The sequence below is a fragment of the Arachis ipaensis genome, chromosome B8, assembly GCF_059453495.1.
Source record: "Arachis ipaensis isolate K30076 ecotype BB chromosome B8, ASM5945349v1, whole genome shotgun sequence".
Classification (NCBI taxonomy): Eukaryota; Viridiplantae; Streptophyta; class Magnoliopsida; order Fabales; family Fabaceae; genus Arachis; species Arachis ipaensis.
The window spans coordinates 28446575-28468442 of record NC_142443.1 but is presented as its reverse complement, the minus strand read 5'-3'; the positions used below and the strand labels follow the sequence as shown (position 1 = coordinate 28468442).

At 37.4% G+C, this 21868-nt stretch overlaps 1 protein-coding gene and 1 pseudogene across 2 annotated transcripts; one reads left to right on the top strand and one right to left on the bottom strand.

Annotated features, from left to right (window-relative positions):
• Positions 1–6646: 6646 nt before the first annotated feature.
• Positions 6647–14186, top strand: LOC107610802 (protein PUTATIVE RECOMBINATION INITIATION DEFECT 1-like; annotated as a pseudogene). Its single transcript, XR_015896909.1, has 9 exons — positions 6647–7122; positions 7781–7890; positions 7977–8152; positions 8908–9216; positions 9789–10749; positions 10850–11558; positions 12218–12498; positions 12637–13259; positions 13407–14186. The product of XR_015896909.1 is annotated as a protein PUTATIVE RECOMBINATION INITIATION DEFECT 1-like (transcript).
• Positions 14054–16435, bottom strand: LOC107613780 (pentatricopeptide repeat-containing protein At4g14190, chloroplastic-like). The gene is made up of 2 exons (XM_088497612.1): positions 15994–16435; positions 14054–15466 (listed from the first exon to the last, which is right to left on the bottom strand). The coding sequence occupies exons 1-2, from the start codon at positions 16414–16416 to the stop codon at positions 14696–14698; spliced, it is 1194 nt and encodes a 397-aa protein (XP_088353738.1). The 5' UTR covers positions 16417–16435; the 3' UTR covers positions 14054–14695.
• Positions 16436–21868: the final 5433 nt, after the last annotated feature.

The following is a 21868-nucleotide window of genomic DNA, read 5'->3' as shown; positions in this document are numbered from 1 at the left end:
TTTTTCAAATCTTTTTAATAAATATCTTATCCTCCATATCTTTTCTTTATGAATATCCTCGCTTTCCACATGATCCTCTTTCAAATTTTTTTTCAAATCTTTCTTCATTCAAATTGATTTTCAATCATATCTTGTTTTTTTTCTTTAATCATATTTTTAAAAATTCAAAATTTATAAAGACCCATCCTCTATGCTCTTTCTCCACATTCAAATCTCTCTACCTCCTTCACACCCCTCTTCCTCCTTCATACGTCCCCTCCACTTCTCTTTTTTGCTCAGAACGAGCAAACCTTTTAAGTTTGGTGTGGTAAGAGCATTACTCTTTCAATTATTTACAATCCATGGCTCCAAGAAGTGAAAGATCCACATCAACAAATAAGAAAGAAAGCGATCCACCAACAACTGCCTATAAACCTTACAGATTCTACTCCAAGCTTCATGTGGAACATTACTATAAGGTAATGTGCAAGAAGACAGTGATTCCAAAAGTCAAGTTTGAGTTAAAAGAAGATGAATATCTGAAAATCTAAGAGCAGATTCGAATGAGGGGTTGGAAAATTTTGGCCAACCCTAGAACCAATGTTGGAATAATAATGATCCATGAATTTTATACAAATCTGTGGATAACAGAAAAACAAAAGAAAGATGGACAAGGATTCCATACATGGCGCACCATGGTCCGATGTAGGATGATAAATTCATATTTGATGATATATTTTGGCTATAATTAGATGGATTTCATCGCATAAACTCACACTTATTCACTTAAATAGCATGCTTTTGTGTTTTCTCTCTAGATTGTGCCTAAATGTGAAAACATGCATTTTTGAGCTTAAATTAGTGATATTAATCCCACTTTTATGCCATGCGATGCCATGACATGTTTGTTGAGTGATTTTAGGTCCTAGAGGCAAGTTTGGCAAGGCAAGAGTGGAAGGAAGCATGTACAAAGGGAGAAAGCATGAAGAAAACAAAGGAAAAGCACACAGCCATGTGTGCGTACACACAAGCAAGCGTGCGTATGCACAATAAGGAAATCAGCATGCGTGCGTACGCATAACCATCTGTGCGTACGCACAAGAACCCAAGCAGAGCGAATCCAAAGCATTGCGAAGTGTGCGTGCGCACAATCATCTGTGCGTACGCACAAGTGCAAATTCAGCGACCTGTGCGCACGCACACATCTGTGCGTCCGCACAGGTACTAGTGCGTGCCTTCATTAAAATTGCATGTGCACTCGCATTTTGGGGCTCTTTTTGGCCTATTTCTAAAGGCTTGAGGATGAAATCAAGAGTTATCTGAAGGGGAAACATCTCATATGAAGGCATTAGGACTTAGATTTTATTTTCCATAGTTTTACATAGTAGGAGTAGGAGGAGTGTAGATTAGAAAATTCTTTCTTAGGTTTAATTAGGGTTTGTAGCATTTTATACTTCAAGTTTGATTTTGGATTATAGCAATTGCATTGTAAGTATTTCTTTAATTTCCCTTTTATTTACATTACTTGTTCTACACTTGTTCCTATTTCAACTTCTCTTGTCTATAGATACATAGTTTTACAATTTTGAGTTTTGGTTTATGAATTTGATGTTTGATGCTCTTTTTTATGTTTGTTGAGTTGCTTTTGTTGCTTGTTATCATTTGTGGTTCATAGCTTTCATTATTTTTCCAATTTTACCATGTTTTATGTTTATGCCCACTATGTGTTTGATGAAATGCCAATTTTGATTATGGGGTAATTTTTACCCCTTGCCTTGGGAGAAATGAGTGTATGGATTACTAGAGCCATAATGTCTAACATTTAGTGATAATTATTGGGTTGTTAATTGGAACTAAGCTTCATTGAAAAAACATTAAGACTTATTGTATCTTTCTCTTCTTTTTGGTCCTACTTTGTTTTGGTTGCTTGAGGACAAGCAACAGTTTAAGTTTGGTGTTCTGATGAGTGGATATTTTATACACTTTTTGGCATTGTTTTCTTTCTGTTTTCAGTAATTTCCGTTAAGTTTTATTATGTTTTAGTAGGTTTTATTGCAAAATTCACTTTTTTTATACTACTTTGAGCTTTTGTATTTTTTCTATGAATTTAGGTAAATTTTGGGTGAATTTGGCAAGTTTTGCCAAAGTCTGATTCTAAGACAAGGAAAGCATAGCAGATGCTGTCAGATTCTGACCTCCGTGCATTCAAATGGGAATTTCTGGAGCTACAGAGGTCTAAATGACACTTTCTCAATGGTGTTAGAAATCTAACTTTCAGGGTTTTCCAGCAATATATAATGGTCTATACTTTTCTTTGAATTAGACTGCCCAAATTGGGCGTTGAACGCCCAAACTACCCCCTTTCTGGCGTTCAACGCCCCAAAAGGACTCAAGCCAACGTTGAATGCCCAAACTCTGCGTTCAATGCCACAAGGGGAGCAAGAAAGCAGCATATCTACCCCCTAGTGGGCATTCAATACCCACTTCTTCAAGTTGGATGCCAAGCTCAACCCAAACACTCACCAAGTGGGCCCAAAAGTGGACTTTTGCACCTTTAGCTTAGTCTATTCTATTTTTGTAATTTCGAATTATTATTAATGTCCTTTTAGGTTTAGATTAGTATATATAAGGGAAGATCACCATTGTTTAGGATCTCTCTCTCCACAACCTTCCAACCTTACATATTATTTTCTGTACAGTATGAGCAACTAAACCTCCTAGGTTAAGGTTAGGAGCTCTGCTAATTCCTATGGATTAATGCAATTACTTTTTCTACTTCAATCTATGTTTGATTCTATTCTATGATGCATTGTTGTTCTTCATCCTTATGAATCTTGATTCTACATGAGTTCCTTACGAGTCCTGACCTGGATAGTATTGAGCTACAACTTGAGAATGCATCACAGGTTCCAATAAGTTATCTGGGATAATCGGGGTATGTGACATAAAACCTCGTTAGTCAGGGGTAATTGAGGTTCTTGTGGCTCTACAGGCTAGAATCATAGAGCATCATCCTCTGATTCGGAAGATCCGACCTTGTCTGTGGCGTTTTGAGTAGGATCACCAAGAGATTGAATTGCGTGCGCTTCACCCTCTCCCAAATTAATCTAGCCTGTTCGGGTGTTTGGTTTGGACCTGAGGAGATTAATGACCATGACCAATGGCTTAATCACTTATATCCTTGGCATTGAATGAATCATCCATCGTTGGAGTAGTGAGTATGACGTGTTAATCCAGAAGAAGAAGCACCTCCGAAGCAATCCTCGTGGGATTTGACCCTCACTCACCTGAGGTATTACTTGGACAACTCGGTACACTTGCCGGTTCAGTTGTGTGAGTCACAAATTTGCGCACCACAGTGGTGTTATCCACTTGCTCTGGGAGAGTTGAGGTTTCAGGTAAGATGCAAGGGCTGAGTTCTGTCGCCACTTGCTCTGGGTCGAGAACTATAACACCGCCTGGGTAACAAGTAGTGGTGAGGTTGTTCTCTGCTCCAGGTACGCTGATAAGATGCAAGGGTTGTAGCGTTATCCCACTTGCTCCATGTTTGGTGTTCTGTTCAGGGTTAGCTACCAGACATGTCAGGTTTGGCTTTATAACCGACAGATGAGACTCATCAGCCAAATGGGCAAGCATACATCATATGCATATGTGTGTTTTATTTGAACATGCATTAATTAGGCTTGCAGTGTAAATAGTTCGAATCAAACTAATTCGAACCATGCAAGGAGAAGTTCGAATCTATCTGATTCAAATTACATGGTGAGGAATTCTGATTATAGTTCAAATGTATCTAATTCGAATTATGTGTATGTAATTCGAATTGGGCTGTTTCAAATTAAGAAGCCCCATACGTGTATAAATATGGTGTGAACGTGAATTGAGTTCATTTGAGTGAGACTAAATGGCTAGTGAGGAGAGCTTTGTAGTGTTGGTGCATTATAGAGGGTCGATTAAGAGAAAGACACGCTCCGGTGTGAAGTTTACTGATAAAGATCCTCTGAGTATTTTTATGAGACCAACGACGAGATTCGATGACTTCTTGAATTCTATAATACAAAAACTTGGGCTGCAAGGCGTGAAACGTGTTCAGAAGCTATTCTACCGCATTCCGATCTCAGTGCTTAGAGATGACATGAAGTACGATTCTTTTGTTATAGGGACTGACGAGGATTTGCAGTCCTGTTCCATTGTCGTCGCCAGTTTTTCGAGGTCAGGACACCTGAGTTGTTGGCAAAGTTGGTTGATGTGGTATCTAGCTCGGGAGGTTCGAACCGGAATACCCAAACTCTAGGCACCGTAGCCGGTTCTAGCTCGAGACCCATTGGTGCATGTTCGTCCATGCCCGTGAATGCACCTAGGGAGGAGCCTGTCGCGTCCCCGTCGTTCGCCGTTGATCTCAACTGCAGTGGTGGCGGAGAGGTTGGTATCGTGGAGAGGGTGCCGAATGCGACGGAGGCACACTTTGGGTTCAGGCCGACTTAAGGAGGGTTTGGTTGGTCAAGAAGAAGGCCGTGGCCCATATTTACCGAGATTGGGATGAGTCATACAACGAGTTGCCGCGATGGGTCTTGGGAGTGCAGCTGACGATGCCTGGTAGTGTTGCAGTGCTGAGAACGAGTCCTGTTCTATTGGGGGGACAGGTGGACGGTTCGCAAGCCTATTTCACCGGCTTTTTTTGATGTTCCCACCATGTATTGAGGCATTGCGGCATTGCAAGCTGTTGGTGAGTATCGACGGGACGCACTTGTACGGTAAATATGGGGGTACGTTGCTCATTGCGATTACACAGGACGGGAACTCCAACATCCTGCCTATTGCATTTGCACTCGTGGAGAGTGAGAATGCGGAGTCCTAGTTGTTCTTTCTATCCCATCTCCGCCAGCACGTGACCCCGCAACCGGGGATCCTGGTGATATCAGATAGGCACAACGGTATCAAGGTTGCACTTGAGGCTCCCGATGGAGGATGGCTACCACCTGCTGCATACCGTACATTCTGTATTCAATATGTGGCCGCAAATTTTGCCCTGACATTCGACACATGCACCGGTATAACCACGAGAGAGCAGCTGATCCCCAGCTGTACCCACCCATGTCCTCAAGCCTAGTTACGTAGGGGAGCCACCTAATGTGAATGCTGATGCCGGACTTATCAGCAAATAGCTGAGTCCCTAACAGCATCATGATATAGGCCCGGGTATACCTCCTAACTGTGGGCTCATCGGCTCCCTCAGGGAGCTCTCCGAAGGTCTCCTAGAACCAGCTGCAGTTCACTGCAAACTTCTGGATTTAGTTCACAGGAGGTAACACACCCAGCAACTCCTAGAACCACACCCAAGCTGGCCGACCACCTTGGATGTACGTCTGGAAATCTGTCAGGTAACCACTAACATAACATCCATCGATCGGTAGTCCTAACTGGTACGCCACGTCCTGCAGTGTAATAGTGCACTCCCCGAACAACATATGGAACGTGTGCGTCTCTGGACGCCAGCGCTCAACGAACGCACTGACCAGGGGCTCATCCAATATGAACCATCTCTCGTTCAGCCTCGCAAGATGGTATAAGCCGGCCATCTGTAAGTACGGAATGTACCTCTCGTCCATACGCATACCCTGCTGCCGTTGCATGCTCGAGATGCATCGCTGGGGCTGCAAAGATAATGTTCCAGAAAATAAAAAATAACTTTAATCATTCACTAACAAAAGATCATTCACTAACAAAACCACTAATAAAACCACCAACAAAACCATTAAGAAAACCACTAACAAAACCACTAACAAAACCACCAACAAAACCACCAACAAAACCACTAACAAAGTCACTAACATAACCACTAGCATCATTCGCTGACGAAACCACTAATGAAACCACCCCCAAAACCACTAACAAAACCACTAACATCATTCACCCTAAACAACTAACAAAACCCCTAACAAAACCACTAACATCATTCACTATCAAAACCACTAATAAAACCCCTAAAATCATTCACTAACAATGCCACTAACATCATTCACTATCAAAACCACTAACAATAAATATATAAAAAAAATTAAGTCCTCCTATTTTAAAAGAACAAGTTGGCACTAACCTCTTTGTTGATGACACCAGTTATATAGGCTACTACATCTAATCGATAAAGTCTGTCCAAATTATCCCCCATCAGCTAAATATTCTGCTCAAGCCTTTGTTGGAGTCGTTTTGGGTCGTTTTTTCTAGGATTTGGTGGGGTATGAATTTGAAATAGTGGTTCGAATGAAGTTGGTTCGAACTCCTTATATAGGCAAAACATGGAGTAATTCGAACCTAGCCCATTCGAATTAGTGTCTCTTTCTCTGTGTGTAATTTGAATCAACTTGATTCGAATTAGTGCTTGAGTGCGTGTGTGTAGTTCGAATCAGTGTGATTCGAATTACTATAAATGTGTAATTCGAATTAGTGTAATTCGAACTATATAAAAAATGTGCTCTTGGTGGAACTTGTAACGTTTTTTATTTTGGTAGAATTGTGTAAATTTAACCAATGCTTTGTTTATATGGGTTATTTGCCCTAAAATATAAATAAACAAAATAAACATTTCGGATCTCCGCATGCCTCAGCACATTTTGCTGTTACTTTGGCGCCAAAAGCAAGTTTGAACATACGCCTCGTCCTCATCGTTTCTGAGCTTGAACCCGGACGAGAATGTACGATTCGCAGGAAGTGGATTTGGATTTCGAAGAAGAAGCTGACACTGTCTTCGTCAACGACACCTCATGCTCCCAGGGCCACCGTTCCTCCTTAAATCTCCGGACTCAGCTCGGCGGCTCCATCTGCCTCCTCTGCTTCTCCAACCTAGTCTCAAACCCTCTCTCCCCAACCGTCCACGTGTCCTATGCTCTCTCCCAGATCGAACGGTCCCTCTCTCACCCTCCCTTCCTCCTATCAGTGCTCGCATTCCACCCTCAGTTCCTCCTCTCTCCTCTCGTCGCTGCCCTCTCCTCCTTCGACGATGAGCCCATTGCTGCGCAGATTATCCGCCTCATTGTCAATCTCTGCGCATCCAATGATCCCTCCGTTCGACAAGAGTTCGTCGGTCGGGTTTTCGATAGGATTGCCTCCGGTACTCTGGCCTGGAGCTCCCGTCAGTTGCACATGGTAATTTTGATTTACTTTCCGATCATATAAGTTTTGGATTATTGGTTTCATCTGACAGTTTATTTGTTTAAATACCTTACATGAAATCAAATGTAATGCGGTGATATGTTTTTTGCATGTAACGAATTATTTATCTAGTGATGCTTTTAAATTGTGATTGTTGTTATGTTGCATTTACTGAATTGGGGAAATTGGACTAAAATTGAAGTTGTTATGAATTTATATGCATTTCCAAGGCTTCCAAAACTATGAGATTTTGCTCTGACTGAAATCTCTGTAGCCACAATCACTGTAATTTCTGTGATTGTGGATGCAGTCATGGTTGTTGTTTTGGTGGCGGACCACAAATTTAAACTTAACATATGACTCTATGCAGTCTTGAAGTACAATTAACAGTCCATATGACCTCCAGGTCATGAGTTCAAGCCGTGGAAACAGCCACTGATGTAATTATCAGGTTAGGCTGCATATATTACACCCTTTGGTGCGACTCTTCCCGGACCCTGCCTTAACGCAAGATGCTTATGCGCCGGGTTGTCCTCTTTTTTTACTCTATTGGAACATTGTAGAAGAGTTTTTATTTCCATTATTCTTGACACAATGAAGGGAAAAATTTATTGACTGTCGTTTTTTTTTTTTTTGTGGTTTGAGTGTACAGATACACTGCCTTGGGGTTCTTCTGAATTGTGAAAATGATGATCTAATAGCACATATCAGAGATGTATACGGCCTCATTACCATTCTTGTTACCGGTCTTCAATTGCCAAGGTAAACAATTGTATTGGTTCTGATATGCATAATAGTTTTTTCAAATTTGATTTGGATGTTGTAAGCCCTCTACTTCCTCAGTGCAGTGATGAGATCCGTGGCGAGATCCTTTTTGTCCTTTACAAACTGTATGCTCTTAAGAATACATCTACTGAGGGAGATGACACTGATATCTTAGTTCCCTTTTGTCCGACGCTCCTGTACCTATTGGGAGACGTTCTCATGAAGTCTCAAAATGATGATGTTCGCTTGAATTGTATTGGTCTGTTATCAATCTCACAATCTTTTTGTTTGTTGCTGAAGTTTCAATTTTCAGTATTTCTGTTTTGTTTGTGACGAGGCCAGTTTTGGACATTTAGTAAGATTTGACATCAAGAATTTCTATGATAGTTGTTATTGGCAGTTACACTGGTTCAACATGCAGTTAGTTAGGTCGGTCTTGGTGTGTGTAGTTAGTTAGAAGTTCATTCTCATTTCATTTAGAGTTTACTAACATGTCTTTTGTCTTACTTAGCTTGTCATGTCTATTTTCTCATTCACAATTCCAAGCTCTCTCATTTCTCTCTGTTACTTGGTCCTCATGCTTTCATCTTAAGGAGCTGATACCATTGGCATTCTCCAAAACATGTTTTTACTCTTTTCTTGCATTGAAACTCATTACAAACAAGATGATACAATCTAATAGATGTTTGCAATTAGGAGGCCCTAGCCCCTGGTGCTGTTACACGCTGACGATATAAAGACACAAAAAGTTTGCCATATTATGCAGAACTTCATATATGATCATCTGTATATCATGATATCAATAAGATTGGTTTTCTGCTTGTATCTCTCTAAGACTATGCACACATAAGCTACAGAGTATATATGCTAAGCAGACATTGCTGGATTAATGAATGAGTAATTAATGTTAGTCATCCAAACGGCTTTAGCAACAGTAAAGACTCATTCTGTAGTATGACATAACTTTCAGTATTGTTTTACTTTGACTAACAGTTCTCCTTCATTATTGATTAGCACTTTTGACTATGTTGGCTCAAGGACATTTGCTCAGGGAAGAAGGTGCATATGATACTTGTCACCTTTCTTACTCTGATGGAGCTGACTCTGAAGAAAACATTGAGGGAGCCAAGGAGTTATCTCTGGTTAATCTGCTTGCAGAAGCCATCAAAGGTCCACTGCTTTCATCGAACAGTCAAGTCCAAATCAGCACTCTGGATTTACTATTTCATTATCTGTCTTCCATTGGAACTTTAGACAATCAGATTCATGTCATGGTAGAAGAAAACATTGCAGATTATGTATTTGAAGTATTAAGATATTCAGGTAAGTACACCTAAAAATTGCTAACTAGTATGTCCATGCGTTAGTGATAGGTTCAGGGAGTAGCAGAAACGGTAGGCTTTATTGATGATTAGGGATTGCAAATCACAATTCCCTTGTTGGAATACAAGGTTGGAACTACCAACTGTGGAGGGAGTTCTTCCTTTCTAGTTCTAACAGTTTTAACAGAAAATTCATAAAATTAAAATTAACTAATCAACTAGTATTTATAGGCAGCAGCTAGGACTAAGAACTATTGCCCTTATGCCTGCTAGTGAAGCTCAAAGGAAACAACCCGATAGCTAATTCACAGCAATTATGAACTAAAACAACTAAAAACCAGCAAGTAGAATACTTGCCTTTCCTCTTGTAAACTAAACCAAACCGGTTTCTATCAGTTACAGTTTGGATTCATTGCTGATTGAATGAAATGTATAGTCAGTTACCTAGATGAGTTTGATTGGTCTAGTTTAGCTTAGCTCACCTTTTTCCTTTTAAAGTTTGTAAATGCGATTCTTAATTTGGTTCTTCATGTTACAAATAAGTGACTTATGTTGTTCCATTTTTATGAACAAATTGTAAGGATCCTGTAGTTAGGATGTGCCTTCAGGTACTTGATTTTTTATCAACTGCTAAGGAAGCTTTCAAACTAAGGCTTGTTATTGGGTTTCACACTCTGATTCCAGTATTACATTATGTGGCTGAAGTTCCTTTTCACCCAGCTCAATACCAGACTTTGAAGCTCATTTATGAATGCATTTCTGAGTGTCCTGGAGCTGTATCATCTTCTCAAATGGAGGAGTTGGTTCTTGTTTTGATAAAAATGCTTAAAAAGAATTCTAATGGAGAGATGGGTATGACTCCTGATACTTTTATAATGGCTTGCTCAGTCTTTGTGGTCCTTATCAGATCTCCATCTTGTAATGGAGATTTAGATCTGCCAAAATCTGTTGAGGATGCAGTGAAACATGCCGCATTATCTTGTATCTGCATCTCTGAAAGGGACATTAACCAAATCTTGCAATGTCTGTACCTACTTAAAGAGGCATATGCATACAGTCATGATGGGAACACCATCAACTCTAGTAAGCTGACACTTAGAAGCTGCATTCTAGATATATGTAGAACACATTTGCTTCCTTGGCTCGTATCTGGCATCCATGAAATGGAAGAGGAAATTGTCCTGGCTGTGCTTGAAACTTTTCATTTGATACTTTTGCATTCTAGTAATGATGCCATGGAATTTGCAGAGTCCCTGATTTCATCCAGTTGGTTCAGTTTTTCATTTGGATGTTTGGGTTTGTTTACTGGAGATAGGATGAAATATAGAGTATATTTGTTACTCAGCTCCCTTATAGATTCTCTCCAGGGAAATGATTCTGGACAACCAATTAGAGATGCTGCATTGGACCTACCATCCGATCCTGTTGACTTAGTCTTTCTACTTGGGCAGAGGAGAAGTAACAATTTAAACTTGTCCTCTTGCCAAACTGCTATTTTGCTGATTATGTATACTCGTACACTATATGATATAAGGTTGTTGAACTGTCTATTTCATTTTATTCGTATTTCTGTATTTGACAATTCATCAACTTCTATGTTTCCCTAACAACTTTATTTGACTTTCATTTACCAGAATTGCTGATGAGAAGTTGGTTTTAGCTTCCCTTGAACAATATATTCTTCTGAATGGAAGTGATTTTCATGATCCAACCAAAGATAACTTGATAGTGACACAACTGGTAAATCTGTACGGATTGTTAAGGGGTCTTGGCAAGATGAACCACGGAATTCATTACAGTCGAGAAGCTGAAGAGATTCTGTTTCGGCTCATAAAGAATGATGAATGGGATTTACTTTCTGGAAGTATTCACACAGTATCATTGAGGTGGTTGTTTCAACAAGAGAATATAGTCGAATCTTTGGGTCATCAAATTTTAGCATTCTGCAGAAGCTACAACTTAGAAGGAGGTGACATAATTATTGGGAACATTTATCAAACTATAGATGTACAGACGCTTGCAGAGTTAGTATCTGAAAAAGATAATTATGGAGCTAGACTTTTCATATGCTTATTGGCACAGCTCTTTGAGGAAGAAGGTCAAGAACATGATGTGATTTCGGTTCTAAATCTTATGGCAACCTTAATTCACATCTGTCCAGCTGCTTCTGACCAGCTATCTTTGCATGGAATAGGGTCAACAATCAGGACTTGGTGCTATTCGAGCAATACCTTCTCAGAAACAACTTTCATGTCCATCTTGCTTTTAGTTTTTAACATTTTGAGTTCAGTGCATCCTGAAGCACTTTCAGCTGATCAGAGTTGGATTGCAGTAACCATGAAGGTATATACTTAGGCACATTGCTTCCTATTGTTAGAAAGTTTGTTTCGAGTATTAAAGTTGTTTAGAGATTATATAAATTAATCATGACCATGTTTAGATATTCTAGTTTTGGTTTGGTTAATTTATCATTTTAGTCCTTGCAATTTACGCTAGCTTTGGATTTGGATTTTGGAACCTGGACTTTCTAGTTCCCTTTACTCCTAGTCCTAGCTATTTATCAGACTTAGTATAGTCAGTGATCCTCCATGTGTAGTCTCTATCAAATGATGACAATATTATCGAGTTCTGATCATATGGGTGTCATTTTGCCAAACTTCTACATTTAAAATCCTGAAGGATCTAGACTGCAAAACATAACTCTTGTGAATTGCGATGCTCATGTTTGAATTTGGAAAAGTATGATAATATGAATAGGTAACACTGTAACAGGCCAAAAACAACAATCTGGGGATCTGTTGCAAGAATGATTTTGAAATATTAGAATTGAGAGTCTAAAATGTAGTAACTAAATTGAAGTGGAATATATAATAGCAAAACCACAGTCAGAGAAGGGTTGAATGCAAATGTGCATTGATGCTACCATTTTTTTGTGAACAAACTACTTGTAACACTATGATTTGTCCAGTGATTGTTCTAACAGCATGTTACTGATTCTGCAGATGATGGAGTATTTTATTCCACCAGAAAATTCTGATGTTTTAAGTAATGAAAGTCTCTTTGCAATTGGTATTCTTTCCATGATTTTGCATCTTTCCACCAGTAAAGCACTTGAAGAGGCATCAAAGACTATTCTTTTCAACACTAGCATAATATCTGTAGTCAATACTGCAGTCTGTGCTGCTGCATCAAAGGGACCTGCTTTGGTTGACCATGATGAGGGAACAAGCACTGGAGAAACATTAATCTTTGTTCTTTTGCTTCATTACTTCGCTATTAGAAGGTATAAAAGTTCGTATCAGCATAATGAAATGATAAATTATACATATCCTCTTCGTTCTGATTAATGTCACCATATCGACCTCAATATTACATATTTTTTTCATCAATTATGTTTTAGATGCTAATTTTTCTGTTCTAGTTTGCATGCCACTGTTCAAGGGGTTGTGGATTGGCAAAACTTCTTTGTTTTAACAAATTCAGCAGAACCCCTACCCTTCATTGGCATCCACTGCCATGATTTGTGCAGAATTCTGCATTTTGGTTCTCCTGTGGTCAAGATTATTGCTTCTTATAGCCTGTTAGAGTTGTTTAACAGAGTATCAAATCAAATAAACAATACACATGAAGAGTTGAAATGCTCCGTTGGGTACTTAATGTCCATAAAGAGTATATTGGAAGGCCTAGTTTTTTATGATGACGCGAGAGTGGCTACAAATTGTGCCGTTTGCCTGTCAATGCTTCTGAGATGGGAAAAGCTGGAAAATCAAACAAAACTACATGGAAAGAGCAACTGGTGCAGAATGATTATGGAAGAGATGACAGCGTCTTTGGTATCTCCTCGTTTAGCATCTCCGTCACTTGCTAAAACTCAAAGACCTGCCATACATATAGATACTGTTTAACAATTCATGCATATCTGGCATACTTAATAGCATTGATGCAAGTAGTTTGAGCTCGGAAACTCTGGTTTTACTTCACGAACTACTCAAATCAGACTTCTTAAGTACTGAGCAAACTGCAACTATAAGTCAAATGCTCCAGGTAACTACCATTTTTATGTCTATAAGTTTAAACTACATATGCTCTATATTTAGGGTTAACTTTATTACACTCGCATGAAGTTTAAAATATGTGCATTTTACACAACTAGATTAGATGTCATAGCTATGCCATTTCTATTGTCTACAGGAATGCAGAAAGCACATTTACACAAACTCCGAGTGTCTCCCGTCTGAACCAATAAAGCAGGTCCTCACCACACCTTATGATCTGGGAGACGTTTACAGCTATCTCATTGATTTAATGTCATCAGAGACATACATAGATATGGATTCATGGGGATTTCATGTGGGTAACAAGAGGCTCTTAGAAGAAATAGAATCGTTTTTGAGGACCCTCACTGTAGATAATAGATGCAGATAGCTTAGGTTTCAAAATGGTAAGCATGTTTGGAATTCCATTACCAAGTATCATAGTGATTCTATATATATGTATTTACCTCATGATCGCCATCTTCATCATCATCATTGCCCCTCACATAATCACACTAACTAGTGTTAGTCCCAATGCGAGCACAAGCAGCCCTACCTCACTTATATACTCTAGGTGCAGGCCCATGTCTAGGAGGTGGTAGCGGGATTGCAAGTATTTGTGGTGCATGGAGATGCATGCCAGCCTGCCTTGGTCCAACAAAAAAAAAAACACAACCTATTACCTTCAAAGCACTACCTTACATAGAAGAAATGATAATGGGCAAAGAAAATGCATAAACTACCTGGTATCATATCACCATTTTTCTGCCCATGTAACGTCCCATATTGTTGGAGAGGAAAACATGTCTTGTAAGAGTGTAAATACTTTTTTCTTGTTATACATTTTAAATCCGGGAGAAACAACCCGAAAACGGAAAATATTACAAGCTGCAGAGCTGATTGTAATGTAATGTATGATAAATCTACAATTCCTAAACCGCTAGTTACAAGTGTTTTTTTCAACCTCCTAATCCCAACTGGACAATAACAATAATGCGAGACATTGAAACTTTTGTTATCTGTTTTACATACTCCATCTCTTTTGTTATCTGTTTTGTTTTCATACAATGAATGTTACTTGCCACTATACATTGATACTAAAGTAATAAGGTCATGATACGTCCATGTTTTCCTTTCTCTATACTCTGGGTGAAGGGAAGAGTATATTTCTTCGCAGCTTTTTAGAAAATGGCCTTTACCAAATGCAGTAAGAACCAGAGAATCTGTTTCCATTTCTACAACTCGGTAATGATACCGCATTCTTCTCCATGCTTCTAAAGTTCCACTACCATCAAAGCCGATTCTGTTTGCATCGAATACAATTCCAACAGTGACTATATCAGGCTTCACTCGATACATTGGCAATAGCGAGAGCAAAATCCTCAAGCTCTTGAAATCTCTCATCTTCACATAAGCCAGCATGATGATATTGGCAGTGGTAACATTCTAATGAACCTTGGCATCTTGCATTTCTTGAACAATTATATCCATACCTTTTCGACTCAGAAGACATGCATAAGATAGGAGGCGAAGACACCATACAAGGTCAGATTCACCAAATGCTAAACGTAAATCTAATCCAAGGTCCTCTAACCTAGAAAACATGTAGTTCTTGATATAAACCTCAGCCACTTTTCGTATCAAATCATCATCTAGACGTGTTTTTGAGTTCAACAATTTTCTATAAAACATTTCCATCTTTTCAACCATTCCAAATGTGGTGTAAGCATCGAGCATTGCAATCAATGTTGAAGATTGCAAACGCATTCTTTTCAAAATCATTCTTTGATATAATTTTTCCATCCTTTCGAGTACCCCACCATGTGAATACTCTTGTACAAGTATATTATAAGTGATATGATCAGGAGGACAACCATCCAACTCCATCTTTTTCACACACTTACCAAACTCATCATACATTTTAAATTTACCATAAGCTCGTATTAATCCGTCATAAGTCTCCGTGTCTGGCTCTAAATCAAATTCTTTCATCTCATCAAGAAAACACAAAGCTTCGCCAAATTTACCTTCTCTGGAGAAACCGTGGATAATCGGATTGTAGGTGTCCAAAGAAGGCTTGAGACCATGAATTTTCATCTCTTGCAATGTAGACATGGCACCTTCCATCATCCCTCCTTCAACTAACAGGGATATTATCTTGTTATAGTTTAACTCACTAATCCGGGATTTCTCAATGTTCTTCCACATGTCAAATACCTATTATTCACAAATACCCTGGAATCAATTACTGCAAGATGCTAAGGAACTATGAAATATTAATCCAAAAAGAAGGAAGAAGAAAACCCTTTTACACATCAAAAGGCAATTAAATAGATTCCAGACATTGACAATAGATTTACATGTGTACATCAATTCATTTTAGTTCATCCATAAATAAGTGGAGAGTTTACATACATAGCAAGCAAATGAATGAGTTACTATGATGCACAAGTGTTTTATCCATACTAAATGCACTACCCACCTAAAAATTCATAGATTTATTACTTTGTCTTTTTCATAAATTTATCATAGTCAGTAGTCACATAAGGAACCGTATCATATTCTCACTTATTACCCATAAATCATTATGACTCCAAATTACATTATTTTCAATTAAATATTTTAAGAACATTTACGGCTTTACGCAAAGCTTCAAACTTTGTCAAAAAAAAAAAAATAAATAAATAAATAAATAAACTAAATACAAGAAACTGCAAGTGATAGGGGTCCCAGAAGTCCCAAACCTGAAGGATTTCCGAAAACCTTGATGCATTCTTGAGGAACTTGACAACAGCCCAAAAGTATTCTTTGGGCCAATCACCGTCTTCAGTAAGAATCCTAAGAGGGTCACCATCTATGCTATCAAGTTTCCGGAGCAAGATTCCCAGTCCACGGTGAACATGGTAAGCTTCCACAAGAAGGGTGGTGTGCTTTGAGTCCCAAACAGCATGGTTGGTGGATGGTGGCGGTGGCGACAGTGGGTGGATAGAGGAAGCAAGGCGAGCTTGGGTTGTGAGGGATTGGAATTTTGAAGAAGGTTTGAAGAAGAAAAAGATGGTTTTGTTTTTGCTGCTCTTAGTTTCTGTATGTATGGTTTTTGTGAAGCAATTGGTGTGGAAATGGAAGTGGTGGCTGTGAGAACGAGCTTGTGTCAAAGAATTCTCCATTATTTTTCCTCTTTTCAAATTTTCTATGGTTTGTGGAATGTGAACTTCTTAATGGGGGCCCATCATTTAACGATTTAAATTATTAGAATAAACTAGATTTGGTCTTCAAAAAATTCTATATCAAATATTTTAATCCCAAATAAATTTTTATTCGATTACCAAAAAATAAATTAATTCTTTATAAGTCATAAAAAAGTATTCCCATCGAATAAAATTCATTCTTCGTCATTTTGTTTTCAAAATTATTTTATAGTTATATTTTTATCAAATTATCTTATAATAAAATTTGTTAGAGATTTATTTATTTAACAAGCATATTAAAAATAACAAAGAGATCAATTTGTCTAACAAAAATAATTTTTAAAATTTTTAATGAATAAAATATATTAAATAATAAAAATTTTTATCTAAAATTTTTTAAAGATCAATTTAGATATTTACTCAAATAATTATTAGCATATAAAATAGCAAATCCAAGAAACTACATGCTTGGGAAGTTCTAATGACAGTTCCAATAATGCTTCATAACATTGTATCCAATCTAATTCGAATTTGCTGTCCAAGTTATAAAAATTCTATTAAATGTGCAACATTTGGCAATTCTTTGTCTTGCATTTATCTAATTGCAAATATGATTTTATAATGGTGATTTCTTCCAAACCTTATAGAATTGTGAGGGTTGTTTACCCTTGATTAGGTGTCACCATTACGGCCGTTGATCAAGTAAAATTTTCAAAAATTTATTAATGGATTTATTAAAAGTTTTCATACTGCATTGTATTTTATGTTATTTGCATTATACCACCCTTAATGTATATGTACTCCAATATGAATGGGTGCATTTTGCAAATAATTAATTTTTACAAAATGTTTCAAAATAATAAAAACAGTGGTTAATTCCTCGAAGACCCTAATTTATCCCCTCCCCGGCTAGGATCCGACGACCCACAGCAAAACCCTTTCGAAATACCCTTGTAAAGCCTACTGCTTCTTCTTCTAGTTCATGCGTTGGTATTCTTCTGTGTCTCACCGGCTGGGTTAAGTTATTCCGACAAACCATAGATTGTAGTTGAGGCAGCTCAAAGGATTGAACTGCGTTAGACATCGTTGGTTGTTCGCTCGAACAACCACAACCTGTGTTGTCGATTTTTCTGTTAGGGCTATCTTGGATCCATCACTAGTTGGGTATTTTTTTGAATTTCTCTTCCAATTTTTTTATTTTTTTTGTTATGTTACTCACTTTCTGTAAACACTGTTCGTGGAAGAAGACTATTTCAATTTCGAATCCAGTAGTTGATTATAGTTGTTCATGGTGGTGTTAATTAGATTGATGGCCAGTGATGCATGCTCCTCAAGTACGAGACGAAGCAGAGGTAGAGACGGCGGACGACACGAACTCATAGTTAGATATGCAAACTCATGTTCGCTGTAACCTGGGGATGTAAAAGATGGTGTGGCCCCAAAATGCTTCTGCGAAAAATATGCCATCTTTTACATGTCGAAGACAAACACGAACCCGAATAGGCAATTTTTTGGATGCCCATTATTAAAGGTAAGCTCGCAATTCTTCATGTATGCATACTAAGTTTATGCTAAAATTGGTTTAAATTGTGATTTATTGGATTTGTGGTTTAAACTCTGGATTTTGTTGAGTTTTTGTGGATGTGATTTTGAATTGTTGGGAATGGCCTGAGAATTGGATATGAAAATGATCGGATTTCGTAACCTGTTTGATGTTGAATTAGGTTGATTTTATAAATGATTTAATGTTGGAGCTGGTTGATTTTGAAAAATCATTGAGATTTATAAATAAGTTGATTTATTGGAAATAAATCGAATTAGAGAAATAAATTGATTTTGAAATGATTTGACATCGAACCTGATCTGATATCAAAACTAGTTTAAAATTAGAAAGGATTTTTGAGATTGAGTTTAGGGATTAATTATAGCGATATATGTGGATTAGAATGAATATGAGTGTTTTGTACCAACACATTTTCATTGTGTTCGAATCGATTTAGGTAAAACAAACATATTGCAAATTCTTTGTGTGGGTTGATGAGCACATTGTAAGACTTGGTTGCGTGGCGCCAACAAGGGCATTGGGTGACACTCAGCCAAATGATGTTGTAGAACATTTGGGGAAAAAAGAACTGGAGAACATGATGGCTGATCTAGAGGAAAGAATAGTAAACCTAGAGAACAGAAGAAGCAATAACTGTTGTAAAGATGGCTTAAAGCAATTCTCAAATAACGCAACCAATTTGAATGCGTTTTATAATCCTTCTAAAGAAGTAAAATCTAACATCCTAGGTTGCCTAACTACCAGTAGTGGACTGAGAAAGAGATCCACATCACAACATAGGGGATCTGCTGTTGGAAGCTATTTGTTTCAGCAGCCAAATACGAAAAAATGTTCAAAGACAATGCTGCTTGGATGTTAAAACAGGGGAGCCCCGCAAGAAAGAGACGTTGTGCTGCTGAAAATGTTGTAACAGGGATATGGGCATCGCGAAGCAAAGCTGTTAATGGTGGTGAAAAGGAGAACGAGACACATGTGAACACCGACATGAAGTTGAACTGGTTTAGTAATGAATACGAAGTAGCAGAAATTAGAAACACTGTTGTGGTAGATGAAGATTCCAAAAGCAAGATACCAAATGATTTTGCAGTGAACATGTGGTCTCATGTTTTGTGTATGATAAGTTTCAAAAAGAAGTCGTGAATCTGAGGAAGTCTTGTGAAGTTGAAGACAGTAATTTGCAAGCCAAAGATGAAGAAATTAAGATAATGCTGATAGCCATTAGTTAATGCCTTGTCACATAATCATTCTTTTGAAATTGAACTAAAGTTTTAAGATATTTTTTTTCAGATGCTTGCAAAGAAAGTTGATGGACTGACAAACGCCATGGAAGTAGAGTTGAAGAGAATGAAGAGAGAAGCAGCTACAAGAGAGAATGAGGCTTCATCAACAAAGTCGGATGATAAGAAGAAAACCAGAACCATAAGCACCTCTAAAAGGTTTAGTAACTTAAAATTAATTTCCATGTTTGGTGTGTTTGTTGAAAACTACACTATGACATTGTTATTAAATTGCTGCAGGGTGACGAAAGATCATTGATGATTCTTTGTTTGGAGATAGTTCGAGACAAATTATTTATCTATGACAGTCTGTGATTTTTTCTTCTATAATGTAAATGCAAAACTAAGAGAAATGAAAAGAAAAAAAAACTGGTGATGCGGTTTCCTGAAATAAACTTTCATTGACGAAAGTTCAGTATTAGAATTTGATTATGTATATACTGACGTATTCTTATTCAACATATAGATCCATGTATATGATATGGTCTGTGATTATGACTTGTGAGTTAGTTATACTAGTTCGTCCATAAATTAATGTTGGATAAAATTGCTATTATCTTGGAGTAACTTGTCCAAATACCAGAAATAATAAATTTTTTTCTCCTGACATGAAAGCTTAACGATGCAATCATCTTATAATTCAATGTTTGGCAAGTCTGTAAGAGTCGCAGGCATAAAATTTGACAAAATTTACAGATTTTCATGTGACTCCCCTGACAGTAATTATCTACCCACCACAATAGATAATTGACACCTGAATAGGGTCTTTATTACTCTAGTTCATCGCCAAACTTCACAAAAATGATTTTTCATTCCGATCTAGTAATATTCAATAATGTGTGGGTTATTGCAGGCCTGACTATATAAAGGTTAGGTTGGGTTATCCTCTAACACAGTTGTGGTTCCTAGAATGGTTGGCATGAGACCTGTGGCCATCATGTAAGTTCAGTTTTTACTTATTTCAAGTAGTTAGTTAAAAGCCTGTTTATATGTTGTCATTTTTTGTCAAAATTTGTTGCATACTAAGGTAAAGGTCGAATTTTGTTGCATACTAAGCTAAATTATTTCGACCGTGTGTATTCATTGTCATCCCCATTGATCTCTTGTTTGGAACAAAGGTGTAGGATAGGAGAGGAATTGGTATTCCCTAATTTTCCCCCAGTATTAGTTTAATTAAGAAAATAATATGTGTATGTTGTGCTTGGATTTGTGCTCTGTGAACTAACCCGTAAAAAATATTCATTTTTATAGTGCAGGTCACTGTACAAGTAAAGTGGGCCAGTGCCAAAAAAAAATCTTCATGACAAGTTTCTTCATCTAGTGGCTCGAATATGAGGAAGCTGTACTTCATCTGGAAATTTAAGCCCAAGCATGTGCTATATGATTCTCCTAACCCTTGGAGGCAATTTCACCTTTGATTCAGGTAATTTTTTTATCCGTTTATGGATATGTCTGATAATTGTAGTTCTTTACCCTTTTAAATTTCTGATTGAATAACAGTTTTTAGTAGATTATTTTCGTAAAATGTTTGTGCCAAAGTTGAGTTTGATAACAAATATGACTGCGTTAAGTTGATATAAGTTTCGTAATCTTTATAGTAAGGTGGTTAGGATAACACTATTATAAATCACTTTTAGTTGAAGAACACTACACGAGACATAAAATTAGATAAAAACAATTTGGTACATAAACAAAACTTTTAGTTAAAAGGAGTTTAAACCAATGAAAAACAAAAAAAAGTGACATATTTTAAACTCAATTCAACAAATTGATTTAAAACATTAAAAAAAAGAGCTTAACGAATAGCATAAATTATTACAAGAAAAAGTAAAAAGATATCCAAAAAACAACCATATAGATGTCTAATCAGAAGACTAGTTATAGATGTTCATAGGAAAGTTCTATAATCGATTAAATCTGAATGATTTAATTGTGTCTAATTTCTACACTGGAAACATCCCTTCAAAATACTTGAGCGTAGACCTAACTGTTATAGGGTGTGGTGTTTCTAGGGTAGGCCATTCTCTCCTTACTAATAGATTCCTAGTGCCATGTTCAATGTCATATTCTGTCAACATAAGCTCTCTGTACCTGGAATTCAGGAGTAAATCTCTTTCCTTTGAATTGTTAACTAACAGAATTAGATTATGATCCACGAATAGTAATAGATTTTCTCTTATGGTTCGACTTCCAAACCTGTAGTATTGCTCGAATATTTTGTTTTCACGAACGTCTTCATTCAAGCGTCAAATTAATGCGACATAACCAAATTTATTTTGTGTATGAGCGAGGAGTGCAAGTTTGTCCTTGTGGACCAGTAAACTGTGATTGCTATATAATGCTCCTACTGGAATAGAGACCTCACTAAAAGATTCATATTTGAGACTGTAACTTAAAAGACTTTGGAGTAGCATAACTATCTCCTATACCAGTTATCCAGTATGAATGACCATTTTGAAAAACAGAGTTAGGGTCAATTTTTTCAACACCAGGCAGACAATTAACACAGTGAAACCATGAAGATCACATTGAACAATATCTAGAGAAAAAAATGTAGGGATCAGAAATATCTCTTTTGCACATATGTATG

Excerpts from the sequence above, each read along its gene's own strand:
- LOC107613780 (XM_088497612.1), bottom strand. The coding sequence starts at position 16,416 with ATGGAGAATTCTTTGACACAAGCTCGTTCTCACAGCCACCACTTCCAT. Across the intron at positions 15,467-15,993 it reads GGTTTTCGGAAATCCTTCAG|GTATTTGACATGTGGAAGAA; the intron begins GTTTGGGACTTC and ends TGTGAATAATAG.